This window comes from Bos javanicus, chromosome 15, assembly GCF_032452875.1.
Source record: "Bos javanicus breed banteng chromosome 15, ARS-OSU_banteng_1.0, whole genome shotgun sequence".
NCBI classification, from domain to species: domain Eukaryota; kingdom Metazoa; phylum Chordata; class Mammalia; order Artiodactyla; family Bovidae; genus Bos; species Bos javanicus.
The window spans coordinates 20822705-20838680 of NC_083882.1; the positions used below are offsets into that span (position 1 = coordinate 20822705).

The 15976-nt window shown below is 38.3% G+C and overlaps 1 protein-coding gene across 5 annotated transcripts in view; it reads right to left on the minus strand.

Annotated features, from left to right (window-relative positions):
- ARHGAP20 (Rho GTPase activating protein 20) overlaps positions 1-15976 on the minus strand; it is a 216325-nt gene that overhangs the window by 185548 nt on the left and 14801 nt on the right. For all 5 annotated transcript variants that reach the window (XM_061440245.1, XM_061440241.1, XM_061440244.1 and 2 more), the window contains exon 2: positions 7109-7191. In XM_061440245.1, coding sequence (XP_061296229.1) covers positions 7109-7188 — 80 coding nt within the window. In that variant the 5' untranslated portion in view covers positions 7189-7191. The remainder of the gene's footprint in view (positions 1-7108; positions 7192-15976) is intronic.

A 15976-nucleotide genomic window follows, 5' to 3' on the forward strand; every position in this document is an offset into this window, starting at 1 on the left:
GTGTGCTCAGAATAGACTTTAGAAATTTTCCTTGTTTCCTGGGTATAAATCATGGAAAAGTAAAATTCTAGTCATGAAAATTTGAGTTATTCTTAACAACTGTGAAAAGAGAAGTGATCTATTTTATAAACCAAGTCACTATAAACTTTCTTTAAAATAGAAAATTCATCAATAATTAGTAAAATCTGATTGATAAAACTTTTCAAGAGTGTACATTATATAAAGGACAAATTCTAAGGCTTTCTTGAATGGTTACTATAATAGGATTTGATCTTTTAAAAAGAATGCAAGACTTGAAAAATGCAAAGAACTAATTTATCTATATTAAAGTGAGAATTTAAACATTATAGAAAGTAAATACAAATTTTAATTACACTTGCATAGACAAATGTTTAGAAGTACATACAAATGATTAATTTGGGCTTCCTGTTTTCTATAAGCACTGCTTTACAATGCTTGACTTTAAAGTGAAAGCCACTCAGTCGTGTCTGACTCCTTGCGACCCCCATGGACTATACAGTCCATGGAATTCTCCTGGTCAGATTACTGGAGTGGGTAGCCTTTTCCTTCTCCAGAGGATCTTCCCAACCCAGGGATCAAGCCCAGGTCTCCCGCATTGCAGGCGGATTCTTTACCAGCTGAACCACAAGGGAAGCCCAAGAATACTGGAGTGGGTAGCCTATCCCTTCTCCAGCGGATCTTCCAGACCCAGGAATTGAACCAGGGTCTCCTGCATTACAAGTGGATTCTTTACCTACTGAGATATTCCTGAGGGTAAACACAATTAATCATTTGTATGCACTTCTAAACCTTTGCCCTGGGAATAGGTACATTGCTACCCAAGGCAGCAATGGTGGCGTAGACACTGAGAACAGACTTTGGACACATGGGGGAAAGAGAGGGTGGAGTGAGTTGAGAGAGTCACATGCATACTGTTGTATATTCTCACCCTGGGTTAGAGGGGAGGTGTGCCACTATTTGACCCCTGATTTAGAGCTAAACCTTCTCTGACATAAATAAGGGCTATTTTTTAATTGAAAAACCTAGCACACATCCATTGCAGGAACTTCCAACAAAAATTTTACCTGAAACTGTTTATTTTTTAAAAAGTGGTTAAATAAAGCTAGATTCAATGCAATCCCTATCAAGCTACCAACGGTATTTTTCACAGAGCTAGAACAAATAATTTCACAATTTATATGGAAATACAAAAATCTCGTATAGCCAAAGCAATCTTGAGAAAGAAGAATGGAACTGGAGGAATCAGCCTGCCTGACTTCAGGCTCTACTACAAAGCCACCATCAAGACAGTATGGTACTGGCACGAAGACAAAATATAGATCAATGGAACAAAATAGAAAGCCCAGAGATAAATCCACGCACCTATGGACACCTTATTTTTGACAAAGGAGGCAAGAATGTACAATGGTGAAAAGACAATCTCTTTAACAAGTGGTGCTGGGAAAACTGGTCAACCACACTTGTAAAAGAATGCAACTAGAACATTTTCTAACACCATACACAAAAATAAACTCAAAATGGATTAAAGATCTACACATAAGACCAGAAACTATAAAACTCCTAGAGGAGAACACAGGCAAAACACTCTCCGACATACATCACAGCAGGATCCTCTATGACCCACCTCCCAGAATATTGGAAATAAAACCAAAAATAAACAAATGGGACCTAATTAAAATTAAAAGCTTTTGCACAACAAAGGAAACTCTAAGCAAGGTGAAAAGACAGCCTTCAGAATGGGAGAAAATAATAGCAAATGAAGCAACTGACAAACACCTAATCTCAAAAATATACAAGCAACTCCTACAGCTCAATTCCAGAAAAATAAACGACCCAATCAAAAAATGGGCCAAAGAACTAAATAGACATTTCTCCAAAGAAGACATACAGATGGCTAACAAACACATGAAAAGATGCTCAACATCACTCATTATCAGAGAAATGCAAATCAAAACCACAATGAGGTACCATTTCACGCCAATCAGAATGGCTGCTATCAAAAAGTCTACAAGCAGTAAATGCTGGAGAGGGTGTGGAGAAAACCCTCTTATACTGCTGGTGGGAATGCAAACTAGTACAGCCACTATGGAGAACAGTGTGGAGATTCCTTAAAAAACTGGAAATAGAACTGCCTTACGATCCAGCAATCCCACTGCTGGGCATACACACCTAGGAAACCAGAATTGAAAGAGACACATGTACCCCAATGTTCATCGCAGCACTGTTTATAATAGCCAGGATATGGAAGCAACCTAGATGTCCATCAGCAGATGAATGGATAAGAAAGCAGTGGTACATATACACAATGGAGTATTACTCAGCCATTAAAAAGAATACATTTGAATCAGTTCTAATGAGGTGGATGAAACTGGAGCCTATTATACAGAGTGAAGTAAGCCAGAAAGAAAAACACCAATATAGTATACTATCGCATATATACAGAATTTAGAAAGATGGTAAAGATAACCCTGTATGCAAGACAGCAAAAGAGACACAGATGTATAGAACAGTCTTTTGGACTCTGTGGGAGAGGGAGAGTGTGGGATGATTGGGGGGAATGCCATGGAAACATGTATAATATCATATAAGAAACGAATCACCAGTCCAGTTTCAATACAGGATCCTTGGGGCTGGTGCACTGGGGTGACCCAGAGAGATGGTATGGGGAGGGACGTGGGAGGGGGTTTCAGGATGGGGAACATGTGTATGCCCGTGGCAGATTCATGTTGATGTGTGGCAGAACCAATATAATATTGTAAAGTATTTAGCCTCCAATTAAAATAAATAAATTTAAATTAAAAAAAATATAGCAGAATTAAAGACAATTTTTGCCTTCTCTCTCTACTTCCCCTAAAAAATAATTTCTCTTGAATTTTATAGATAATCAAGGTCAAACTGTGAAGACACAACCATTCTTTATTTAATCCACCACTAATGCAAAGATAAAAGTGAAAAGTCTCTCAGTCCTGTCTTTGTGACCCCATGGACTATACAGTCCATGGAATTCTCCAGGTCAGAATACTGGAGTGGGTAGCCTTTCCCTTCCCCATGGGATCTTCCCAACCCAAGGATCGAACCCACATCTCCCGCATTGCAGGTGGATTCTTTAGCAGCTGAGCCACAAGAGAAGCCCAAGAATACTAGAGTGGGTAGCCTATCCCTTTTCCAGGGGATCTTCCTGACCCAGGAATCCAACTGGGGTCTCCTGCATTGCAGGCAGATTCTTTACCAACTGAGCTATCAGAGAAGCCCCAATCCAAAGATATAACATTGCAAACAATCCAAAAGCCATTTTCATATGGCACAAAAGTGTATTTCTATACTATTCATTGGCAGAATATTTTCATAAGTAAATTTTGATTAGGCATCTATTGAAAGTAATTTACATTTTCTGATCAACCCAATGACTAAAGAGTGTGTCATCTGGGGGCAGCCAGGGATGCTGCTTGAGTCTGACAACTTGCTGAGTACAAAGAGGAGACTGGGGCTTCCCTGGTAGCTCACACAGTAAAGGATCTGTCTGCAATGTGGGAGACCTGGGTTTGATCCCTAGGTCAGAAAGATTGCCTGGAGAAGGGAATGGCTACCCACTCCAGTATTCTTGCCTGGAGAATTCCATGGACAGAGGAGACTGGTGGGTTACAGTCCAGGGGTTGGAAAGAGTCAGACAGGATTGAGCGACTAATTTAAAAAAAAAAAAAAAAAGAGGAGACTGAGCTAAGTATTTTGAAAGTTTCACTTGTTGGGATTTGGCTATATAATTTATTTTAGACCATAAAAAATGCCGTGCAATTCTTCAACATAGGCAAATCAAACAATCTGATACACCATATTAACAAATTGAAAGATAAAAACCATATGATAATCTCAATAGATGCAGAAAAAGCCTTCGACAAAATTCAGCACTCATTTCTGATTAAAACTCCTCAAAAAATGGGCACAGAAGGAACCTACTTCAACATAGTAAAGGCCATATACGATAAGCCCAAAGCAAACATTCTTCTCAATGGTGAAAAATTGAAAGCATTCCCCCTAAGACCAGGAAAAACACAAGGGGGTCCACTCTCACCAGTATTATTCAACATAATTTTGGCAGTCCTAGCTACAGCAATCAGAGAAGAAAAACAAATGAAGAAATCCAGATCAGAAAAGAAAAGGTAAAGCTCTGTTTACAGATGACATGATACAATATGTAGAAAACCCTACAGATACTATCAGAAAATTACTAGAGCTAATCAGTGAATTTAGCAAAGTCACAGGATATAAAATCAATACACAGAAATCACTTGCATTCCTATATACTAACAATGAAAAATCAGAAAGATAAATTAAGGAATCAATCCCATTCACCATTTTAATAAAAGGAATAAAATATCTAGGAATAAACCTACCTAAGGGACAAAAGAACTATATACAGAAAATTATAAGACACTGATGAAAGAAATCAAAGATGACATAAACAAATGGAGAGATATTCCATGTTCCTGGGTAGGAAGAATCACTATTGTGAAAATGACTATACTACCAAATGCAATCTAGAGATTCAATGCGATCCCTACCAAATTACCAATGGCATTTTTCACAGAACTAGAACAAAAAATTGCACAATTCATATGGAAACACAAAAGACCCCAAATAGCCAAAGCAGTCTTGAGAAAGAATGGAGCTGGAGCAATCAACCTTCCTGACTTCAGGTTATATTACAAAGCTACAGTCTTCAAGACAGTATGACACTGGCACAAAACAGAAATATAGACCAAAGGAACAAGATAGAAAGCCCAGAAATAAATCCATAAACCTATGGGTACCTTGTATTTGACAAAGGAGGCAAAAATACAGAATGGGGCAAAGACAGCCTCTTCAATAAGTGGTGCTGGGGAAACTGTAGTTACATAAAAAAGTATGAAATTAGAACACCTCCTAAGACCATTCACAAAGATAAACTCAAAATGGAAGACCAAATGGTCAAATGTAAGACCAGAAACTTTAAAACTCTTAGAGGAAAGTATAGGCAGAACACTGGATGACATAAATCAAAGCAAGATCCTTTATGACCCACCTCCTAGAGTAACGGAAAAAAAAAGCAAAAGTAAACAAGTGGGGCCTAATTAAACTTAAAAGCTTTTGCACAGGAAAGAAAACTATAAACAAGGTGAAAAGACAACCCTCAGAATGGGAGAAAATAATAGCAAATCAAAGAACTGACAAAGGACAAATTTCCAAAATATACAAGCAGCTCATATAACTCAATACCAGGAAAACAAACGACCCAATCAAAAAGTGTGACAAAGACCTAAACAGACATTTCTCCAAAGAAGACATACAGATGGCTAACAAACACATTGAAAAGATGCTCAACATCACTCATTACTACAGAAATGCAAATCAAAACTACAATGATATATCACCTCACACCGGTAGGAATGACCATCATCAAAAAGTCTACAGACAATAAATGCTGGAGAGAGTGTGGAGAAAAGGGAACACTCTTGCACTGTTGGTGGGAATGTAAATTGATACAGCCACTATGGAAGATGGTATGGAGATTCCTTAAAAAACTAGGAATAAAACCACCCTATTATCCAAAGAAATCCCACTCTTAGGTATATACCCTGAGGAAAGCAAAACTGAAACAGACACATGTAACCCAATGTTCATTTGAGCACTATTTACAATAGCTAGAACATGGAAGCAACCTAGATGTCCATCAACAGATGAATGGATAAAGAGTGTAAGTGGTACATACACACAAAGGAATATTACTCAGCCATAAAAAGGAACACACGAGTCAGTTCAAGTGAGGTGGATGAACCTAGAGCCTATAATACAGAGTGAAGTAAGTCAGAAAGAGAAATATAAATATCGTATACTAACAAATATATATGGAATCTAGAAAGATAGTACTGATGAATTTATTTGCAAGGCAGCAATGGAGAAAACAGACCTAGAGAACAGACTTATGGACATGGAGAGAGGGGAGGAGATGGTGAGATGTGTGCAGAGAGTAACAAGGAAACTTACATCATCATATGTAAAATATATAGCCAATGGGAATTTGCTGTATGTTTCAGGGAACCCAAATAGGGGCTCTGTATCAAGTAGAGGGGTGGGATAGGGAGGGAGATGGAGGGAGGTTCAAGAGGGAGGGGACATATGTATACCTATGGCTGATTCATGTTGATGTTTGACAGAAAACAACAAAATTCTGTAAAGCAATTATCCTTCAATTAAAAATAAATAAATTTAAAAAATGAAAAAAATGCAATGCCTTCACATAGATTTCATGTTAAATCAGTACACCATTCATAGAACTATCAGATATATCCTCACCTTTAAAAATGTGGTAAAGACCACACCTTACATAAAAGGATTCACGTATTAGTGGAAAAGCATTGCTGCATTCCTTTGAACATAAAAAGGCTCTGAATTAAAATGCCATTAAAAATTATTGAATAAATTAGTGAAAAACCATCCAATTTTGACATATTACGAAAAACTCTTACGATGCCATAGAAATAGTATTTAGCTTCAGTAGGCAAAATGGTCATTTCAATAGATATTTAGCCCGTTTTTCCACTTCAAATTTCACTAATTAATCACTAATTACTCTAACCTATAATGTCTAAAAGCAATCAGAACTCAATCTTTTATTAATCTTTATCTTTATTCATATCTAAAGTCGCTAAAAATCTGCCTTTTACCTTTGCATGGGGATCACTTTATGATAAAAAGTAAGCAAAAGTTTATGCATAACCAAACATGTACAGTGGTTAAAATAACTCATCTTTAGTATTCTGATTTCTAATTGTTTCAAAAAATAAAACTTTTACAATATGTGGAACATGCATGTTTGTGTACCACTGGATGTAAGATTCACTTTTGAATCAATTTTAAAGCAACAGATCACCAGCTCTCAAAAGGCTTTACGTTTCTCATAAAGAATAGGTCTTATCAAATAAACTCAGAACAGAAGTCATGCTTTCTATTATTTAACAGAGAATTCTGGTCCTGATAAAAAGCAAATAAACGATACACATAGAAGAAATCCAGCAGGTCCCAAATGAGTAGTACAAAGCTTCCCACTTACTTGGTACTGGGCCGCTTTTGCAGGGCTTTATCCAGGATAAGAGATGGAGCACTCCTCCTCCTTTCTGCTAATGTTTTCATTTTCTGTTGAGGGGGAAAAGACACACAATGAAGATCACATGGCTTGTAAAGCCAGTAAATAACAACTTTCAATCCAACTCAGCAAGTTTTGTATGCCTATGCCTGCCTATCAAGAAGTGTGCAATCTTATTATGGAAATAAAATGGTAACATCTAAACCAAGATAGTTAAGTGTTAAAAAGTGGTATAGGCAGTTAAGCATTTCTTATGGTCAGAGAATAAGGAGATAAAATATTGACTAGAGTATTTGAGAAAACAGCATCACAACCATTATCATCAATTGCAGTTTTATTGCTTATTACATGCCAGGCCCCATGCCAAAGACAGGACTGGATTAATTTATACTCCAAAATAGCATCAGAGTAGCTGATAGCTCTATCTCATTTGCAGGGTCGGCCCCAAAACTGGGCTTTAGGGAAAGATAGAATTTGAAAAGACCAAGTAAAGGGAGAAGGTAAGTTGCTAAAGCACAAGATGGAGACTATTTACACAATAGACATTTAAAGTTAAATATTTACACATTTAGGAATCTGTTCTTCAAAACAGTTTTTTTGTTTATTGTAACTTAGAAAAAAGATTTTTTTTTTTTTTCTAAGTGGTATGTAAATATAGGATTAATTGGATAATTCGGTACTGTGTTCTACAGGACCTAAACTTTGTGGTGAGGTTATATTCAATTTGATTTATCCAGATAATTACTCTCTAAATTTTCAGTCTTATAGATTTAACACCTCAAGAAAGAGTCCAAGGGTGAGCCACTGGATATAAATGTGTAAAATTTACCATCTAGTCACAGACAGCCATGAATGAAGTTCAGGCTGCATTACCAAAGCATCCCTCCTGCTCTGCCCTCTCACCCTTTCTTGGCCAGGAGTCTCACCCACTACCTGAGTAGACCTAGGCCAGCCATGTTTGGGGCTGGGTACTACTCTAAGAAAAAACACATAAAACCAAGTAGCTCAGCGTCTCATTACATGATTCACAAAGGAACAGCTTCTTAATTAATAAAATGTAGACCATCCCAAGGAAGAGAAAAGAAATCATCCCATGACAAGGGGACACTAGACTTCTTTGGCACAATTCTTTCCCCCTCAATTCACCATGCCCCCACAGATCTCTCCCAAATCACTGCTGTCAGCAGGGTCATGGCCTCAGTGTTGCTGTTCCCTCCATTAATCCTTTGGCTCACATGTGAAGACAAAATGCCCTAATCTCCTTGGTATAGCTCAGACAACTGAAACAATCGTATAAAACATTAATAAAGAACAGGAAACAAACGGGTAAGAAATACAGAATACCTTACTTATCAATCAGGAGACTGAATCAGTCTCAGGGCAGGTTAAACTGCATAAAGTTTTTAACATGATATATATGTGGTGCCCTCCTTCTGAAGAGAAAGCCCACAGTTTTCATCAGATTCCCAGAAGAATCCATAATCCCTCTGAACCCCAGTGATTTTGATAAACTATTTTATATGTTATAGCTTGTAAGCTGTATCTTAACTGTTTCCACTGGTCACATCTCCTGGGGACACAACTCTCAGGAATCTAGCACTCTGAGGCCAGTGTAAATGTAGAGGTTGCAGGGTGAAGGGAAGTCTGGGAGACAAGTATTACCAGTGGGCTGTTCCCATATGAAGAGTCTCAATTCTGGAAGACTGGGTTGACTTTACTTAGAAAGGTGATGGTTCCTTACTATGTAGATTTTCTGCAGGATTCTGTTTCACCTTCAGGTCTAGATTTGATTCCTATTTCATTTCTGGAATTTGAATCCTTTTATTCAGGATATAGGTACTATGCTTTGAACTCTGAAATACGCCCAATCCTTTAAGCTTGACCTGGGCCCCTTACCCTTGGTCTGTTTTGACCTTGAGTTTCTGCCTAGCCTTTCTGAGTGAGGGGCTGGGGGGTGTGTGGAGGGGTGACATTCCTGCACCTATCTCAGCAGTCTTCCTTCTGCTGCTCCTAATCCTCTGACACCACTTTCAGCAGATCCAAGTGCCTAAACAAGATCTTCATTAACATATGATTTCTAATTCTGAGCTCCTTGGCTTTCAAGCTTACAAAGAATTTGGAAAGGATTCAAAAGACAGCCATAAAAATGATTTAAAATGTGGAAAAAAGAAAGAAATTTAAGTTAAAATGATCTGACAAGTTAAAATGATTCTTCATTTGGAAACAGTAAGTCTCCAAGGTAATGCAGAGTTATTATACAGAGGATACCAAGTGTCTTCCAAAGAAGATAAGGTGAAAAGAAATGTGGCTATACTGTAGACTGAGAATCCAGGTTGATCCTGGGCAGTGGGTTTATCAAGAAATTTATAAAAGCTGTGAAAGAAATCATGCACTAACTTCAAGGGATTCAGAAACCCCCTAATATGGATTCTTTAGGGATCCATGGACTCCAGATTCAAAACTTTTTGATATAAAGAAATATTTCTGAGTGATGGCTATTAAACATGAGCATGGATAATTAAAGAAGAGTGACAAATTTTCTTTGTAAAGATGCTTTTAAAATAGTTTTTCATAGAGGTCTAATATAGCAGACTATTTGTACCTATTTGTATGCAGTAATTAGACTGTTTTCTTAGTTATGGGCTTCCCTGGTGGCTCAGCTGGTGAAGAATCCACCTGCAATGCAGGAGACCTGGGTTCGATCCCTGGGTTGGGAAGAACCTGGAGAAGGGAATGGCTACTCCAGTATTGTGGTCTGGAGGATTCCACGGACTGCACAGTCCATGGGGTCGCAAGGAGTCGGACTGAACTGAGCGACTTTCACTTTTCTTAGTTATAAATTGGTAGACGTGTGACAAATCAAATGTGGGGTGAATCTACCTCATTTGGTGGACTCATATTCAGATATTGCAGTCAAACTACAGGCAAAATAATATTTGAAGTCCTATTGTTTGTACTGAGACTCACTTCACTACTAATCAGATACGCAGCCTAAGGTAATTCACACACTCCTCTGGGTCTCCATTTCCTTATACAGAAAGTGAGAAAATTTGGACTACATAGTCTCTTAGGTGACTTCTATTTCTGATATTCTCATGGTAAATGTCTACCAAAGATTCACCCTGGATATGCAAGAAAATAAACGTTATATACACAATGAATTTAGAATTCATAGGATTCACTTCTCTAAGTAATAAAAAGTCTTAAGAGTTGTCAATATAATGGGAATCTAGGTATTAATTAATTCAAAGTACACTTTTTTTTTTTTTTTTGCTCAAAAGTGTAGCAAAATAAAGAACCGATGGTGACTTCAAAAAAAAATTCACTCATCTGGCAAAGAATCTGTTCTCAGGCAATAAAGACTTAGATTTTTTTGGTTTATTAACAACTGTGAAATAAAAGACACAAAAATAGAAGGAGACTACTGATTCCTTTCTAAATCTATAATAATACAAACTTGTCAGGACAGGTTGAAGCTATGGTCATATCAGCACCAACAAATTTCCCAGTTGCTCAGTGACAGAGAAAACTACGATACTTTGCCTCACAGGAAATGAGCAGATAGGTTTAAAACAGTGTATGTTTTCTTTGTGAGGTTAAAATCACAATCCACCGTGTGGCTTTTCAGAATGCCCAAATGCTTGATATCTATATTGAGATTACCTCACAAATATTAGATGCCATTCTGAAACTGAGTAGTTTTTAAAAGATAATCTTGTAAATCGATAAACATTAGGCAAAAAATCAACTGCATTAATCTTTAGAAGTGATTTTCTTGACTTTGTACCAATTAATTAAGCCAAGGCTTAAGAAACCCCAAAAAACTAAACAAGACTTTTATATAAGCTGAAAAACAAATTATAAAGTAGGATTTATTTACTCCTCTGCTAGCAAATGGGAACAATGAGGAGAGGCTTGGACAGAGTTGTAAAAGGGAATTGTGATTAAATTTTAAAAACTGACATCTTTAAAAACTGCTGCTGCTGCTGCTGCTGCTGCTAAGTTGCTTCAGTCATGTCCGACTCTGTGCGACCCCATAGACAGCAGCCCACCAGGCTCCCTGTCCCTGGGATTCTCCAGGCAAGAACACTGGAGTGGGTTGCCATTTCCTTCTCCAATGCATGAAAGTGAAAAGTGAAAGTGAAGTCGCTCAGTCGTGTCCGACTCTTAGCGACCCCATGGACCGCAGCCCACCAGGCTTCTCCATCCATGGGATTTTCCAGGCAAGAGTACTGGAGTGGGGTGCCTTTGCCTTCTCTGATCTTTATACTAGTAGCCATTTATTAGGAAAGTATAACATGAACACTGCTGTTGCTGCTGCTAAGTCGCCTCAGTTGTGTCCGACTCTGTGCGACCCCAGAGATGGCAGCTCACTAGGCCCTGCTGTCCTTGGGATTCTCCAGGCAAGAACACTGGAGTGGTTTGCCATTTCCTCCTCCAATGCATGAAAGTGAAAAGTGAAAGTGAAGTCGCTCAGTCGTGTCCGACTCTTAGCGATCCCATGGACTGCAGCCTACCAGGCTCCTCTGTCCATGGGATTTTCCAGGCAAGAGTACTGGAGTGGGGTGCCATTGCCTTCTCTAACATGAACACTAGACAGAAATTAAATCTTTGGTTTCCTAAGCTGCCCCCTCTGCAGCTATATTCAGTATTAGAGGCAAAAAACCTATTCTGCAAAAGAATAAATGAATAGAGGTAAATGAAGATAAAAACCAAATGCCTATAATTATTCTTTTATGTTTCAATAATAATACAAAACTATAGCAACATTACCAGCTAATCTGGAAGGTGCTTTCCACTTCAATTCTTTTTTTAATTGGTTAGATGAACTAAATGTTGAATTCCTGTGTTCCTAACTAACTTTATAGTTATGCCTCAGTTAAAGCATTTCACATTATAATTATCTATCTCTTTCTTGAGAGCAAGGGCTATGTCCAAATGTTCTCCCATCTTTTCAAACTTTATCCTATCTTTCAACAATTACTGAAATTCTCCTCTGCGGCAGGCCTATCCTTGTATTACTAGAGCCTAGTATAATACCTGGTACAAACTATATACTTAATAAATGAAGGTTTTCAGTGAATTTTAAAATGTACTCATTCTCCACATCTATGCTACTGTTTCCAACACGCACACACAGAAAGGCAAACAGACTTACTTAAAGGGTTCTGTTGGAACACTGTCACTAAGGAAATGTAAGCATCTGCTATGGAACCGGATGGTGAGAGTCATCCTCGTACATTGCAAACTACAGCTTTTGACACAGTGTTGACATTTACATTGGGCTTCCCTGATAGCTCAGTTGGTAAAGAATCCGCCTGCAAAGCAGGAGATTCCGGTTCAATTCCTGATTGGGAAGTTCCCCGGGAGAAGGGTTAGGCTACCCCCTCCAGTATTCTTGGGCTTCCTTGGTGGCTCAGCTGGTAAGGAATCCGCCCACAATGCGGGAGACCTGGGTTCGATCCCTGGGTTGGGAAGATTCCCCTGGAGAAGGGAAAGGCTACCCACTCCAATATTCTGGCCTGGAGAATTCCATGGACTGTATAGTCTATGGGGTCACAAAGAATGGATATGAATGAGCAACTTTCACTGACATTTACGTTATCATGGAGTTTCATGGTAAACATCTGTTGTATTATAAAAGTTAATCATTTGCCAACAAATGGTGCTGGGACAACTGGATATACATGCAAAAGAATGAAGTTGGATTCATATCTTATACCATATACAAAGATTAACTCAAAATGGATCAACAATCTAAAAGAGCTGAAGCTATAAAAAATGCTAGAAGAAAACATAGGAATAAATAGCTGTGACCATGGACTAGGTAATGGTTTCTTAGATATGACCCCAAAAGCACAAACAACAACAAAAATTAAATTGAACACCATCAAGGTTAAAATTTCTGTGCTTCAAAGGACATTATTAAGAAACTGAAAAGAAAGCCCACACAATCGGAGGACATTTTTGCAAATCATATATCTGATAAGGGGCTTGTATCCAGAATATTTAAAGAACTGTTACAATTCAATAAAGTAGGCTAATTTAAAAATGGATCTGAATAGGAAGTTCTTTTAAGAAGATATAAACGGCCAAAAAGCACAAGAAAAGATGCTCAACATTGTCAGCCACCAGGAAAGCACAAATTAAAACTATGAAATTCCACTTTATACTCATCAAGATGAGTTAATATCTTATTATCAAGATAATCAATTACTATCAAGATAATAAAAAGACAACAAGTGTAAGGATGTGGAGAAATTAAACTTATTCACGGCTGGTAGGAATGTAAAATGGTGATGCCACTTCAGAAGTTCTGCAAATGGTGAAACACTGAGTTACCATACAATCTTGCAATTCCTCTTGGGTATGTAACCAAGAGAAATGAGAACATATGTTCACACAAAAACATGTGCATGAATGTTCATAGCAACATTATTCATAATAGTCAAAAAGTAGAAAAAATACCAATGTCCATCAACTGAAGACTGCATAAACAAAATATGATACATTCATAAAACAGAATATTCAGTTCAGTTAGGTTCAGTTCAGTCGCTCAGTCGTGTTCCACTCTTTGCGACCCCATGAATTGCAGCACGCCAGGCCTCCCTGTCCATCACCAACTCCCGGAGTTCACTCAGACTCACGTCCATCGAGTCAGTGATGCCATCCAGCCATCTCATCCTTTGTCATCGCCTTCTTCTCCTGCCCCCAATCCCTCCCAGCATCAGAGTCTTTTCCAAGGAGTCAACTCTGCATGAGGTGGCCAAAGTACTGGAGTTTCAGCTTTAGCATTGTTCCTTCCAAAGAAATCCCAGGGCTGATCTCCTTCAGAATGGACTGGTTGGATCTCCTTGCAGTCCAAGGGACTCTCAGGAATCTTCTCCAACACCACAGTTCAAAAGCATCAATTCTTTGGCGCTCAGCCTTCTTCACAGTCCAACTCTCACATCCATACATAACCACAGGAAAAACCATAGCCTTGACTAGACGGACCTTTGTTGGCAAAGTAATGTCTCTGCTTTTGAATATGCTATCTAGGTTGGTCATAACTTTCCTTCCAAGAGTAAGCATCTTTTAATTTCATGGCTGCAGTCACCATCTGCAGTGATTTTGGAGCCCAGAAAATAAAGTCTGACACTGTTTCCACTGTTTCTCCATTTCCCATGAAGCGATGGGACCAGATGCCATGATCTTCATTTTCTGAATGTTGAGCTTTAAGCCAACTTTTTCACTCTCCTCTTTCACTTTCATCAAGAGGCTCTTTAGTTCCTCTTCACTTTCTGCCATAAGGGTGGTGTTATCTGCATATCTGAGGTTATTGACATTTCTCCTGGCAATCTTGATTCCAGCTTGTGTTTCTTCCAGTCCAGCATTTCTCATGATGTACTCTGCATATAAGTTAAATAAGCAGGGTGACAATATACTGCCTTGACGTACTCCTTTTCCTATTTGGAACCAGTCTGTTGTTCCATGTCCAGTTCTAACTGTTACTTCCTGACCTGCATACAGATTTCTCAAGAGGCAGGCCAGGTGGTCTGGTATTCCCATCTCTTTCAGAATTTTCCACAGTTTATTGTGATCCACACAGTCAAAGGCAAAAAATAATAGAATATTACTTTCCAATAAAAGAAGCAACAAAAGTGCAACAACATAGATGAATCTTGAAAACATTATGATAATTAAAATAATTCCGTCCCAAAGGATCACATACTATATGACTCCATTTAAGTGGAATATTCAGAATAAACAAATCCATAGGAACTAAAAGTAGATTAGTGCTTGCCTGGGGTTTGGGGGGATGAGAAAATTGGGGTGTAACGGCTAAGGGGTGCAGTATTTCTTTTTGTGGTAATGAAAATGTTCTAAAATTGTGATGGATGCACTGAATATACACTTTTAACTGACTGAACTGTATGCTATATAAACTATATCTCACCAAAGCTCTTAAAATGAGTAAAACAAAAACTAACCACCAAACTACTAAACTACTGAGCTCTAGCTCAGCAAACTGGTTCACAGCCAGAAGCTATATTTTTCCTTGTTCATACAACAACCATCTGAAGTATAATACATGAAAATGAAAATTACTTATTTTTTTTATCCAATACATTTTTGTACAAAATGTCTGAGTGGCCCTTCATTTGAACTCATGAGAGATCTGAGGAATATGCCGACCTGCATACTGTGGTTTGCCACGGTTCTTCCCCTACTTCTCCAGTATTTTCCTAGTAAATTCTCACCTTTATCTGAGAGTTTAAGGTGGTAAAGCAAGTGTGCCTGCGTAGGAATCTAAAGTTGTAAGCAGGTTATGGAAGAAAAAAGTTTTGTTCTTTTACTTTCAACAAGGCATAAAACACTGTTTATATAAAAACCTGTATGTAGTCTCTCAGTGGAATTTTAACTTTGTATCAACCAGGAGACAAAGAACTATTTTTGAAACCTTGAAGTATCATGCAGGAGACAAAAAACTATTTTTGGAATGGCGAAATCACTCTGAATCTGGTCATTCTTAGTTCTCAAAGAGATGTAAAGGGGAAAAAGCCTATCAAAAGAAAGAACCAGGATGAAAGAGTCAAGTCAGGTGAACTGCAATTTTTCATACTTTGTTTTGTTCCAGCTACTTTATGAAGGAAAAAATTCAAGCAGTTCAGTCGAATTTAAGTCAAATTTGCTGCTGCTGCTGCTAAGTCGCTTCCGTCGTGTCCGACTCTGTGTGACCCCATAGACGGCAGCCCACCAGGCTCCCCCGTCCCTGGGATTCTCCAGGCAAGAACACTGGAGCGGGTTGCCATTTCCTTCTCCAATGCGTGAAATTTGCTGCTGCTGCTGCTG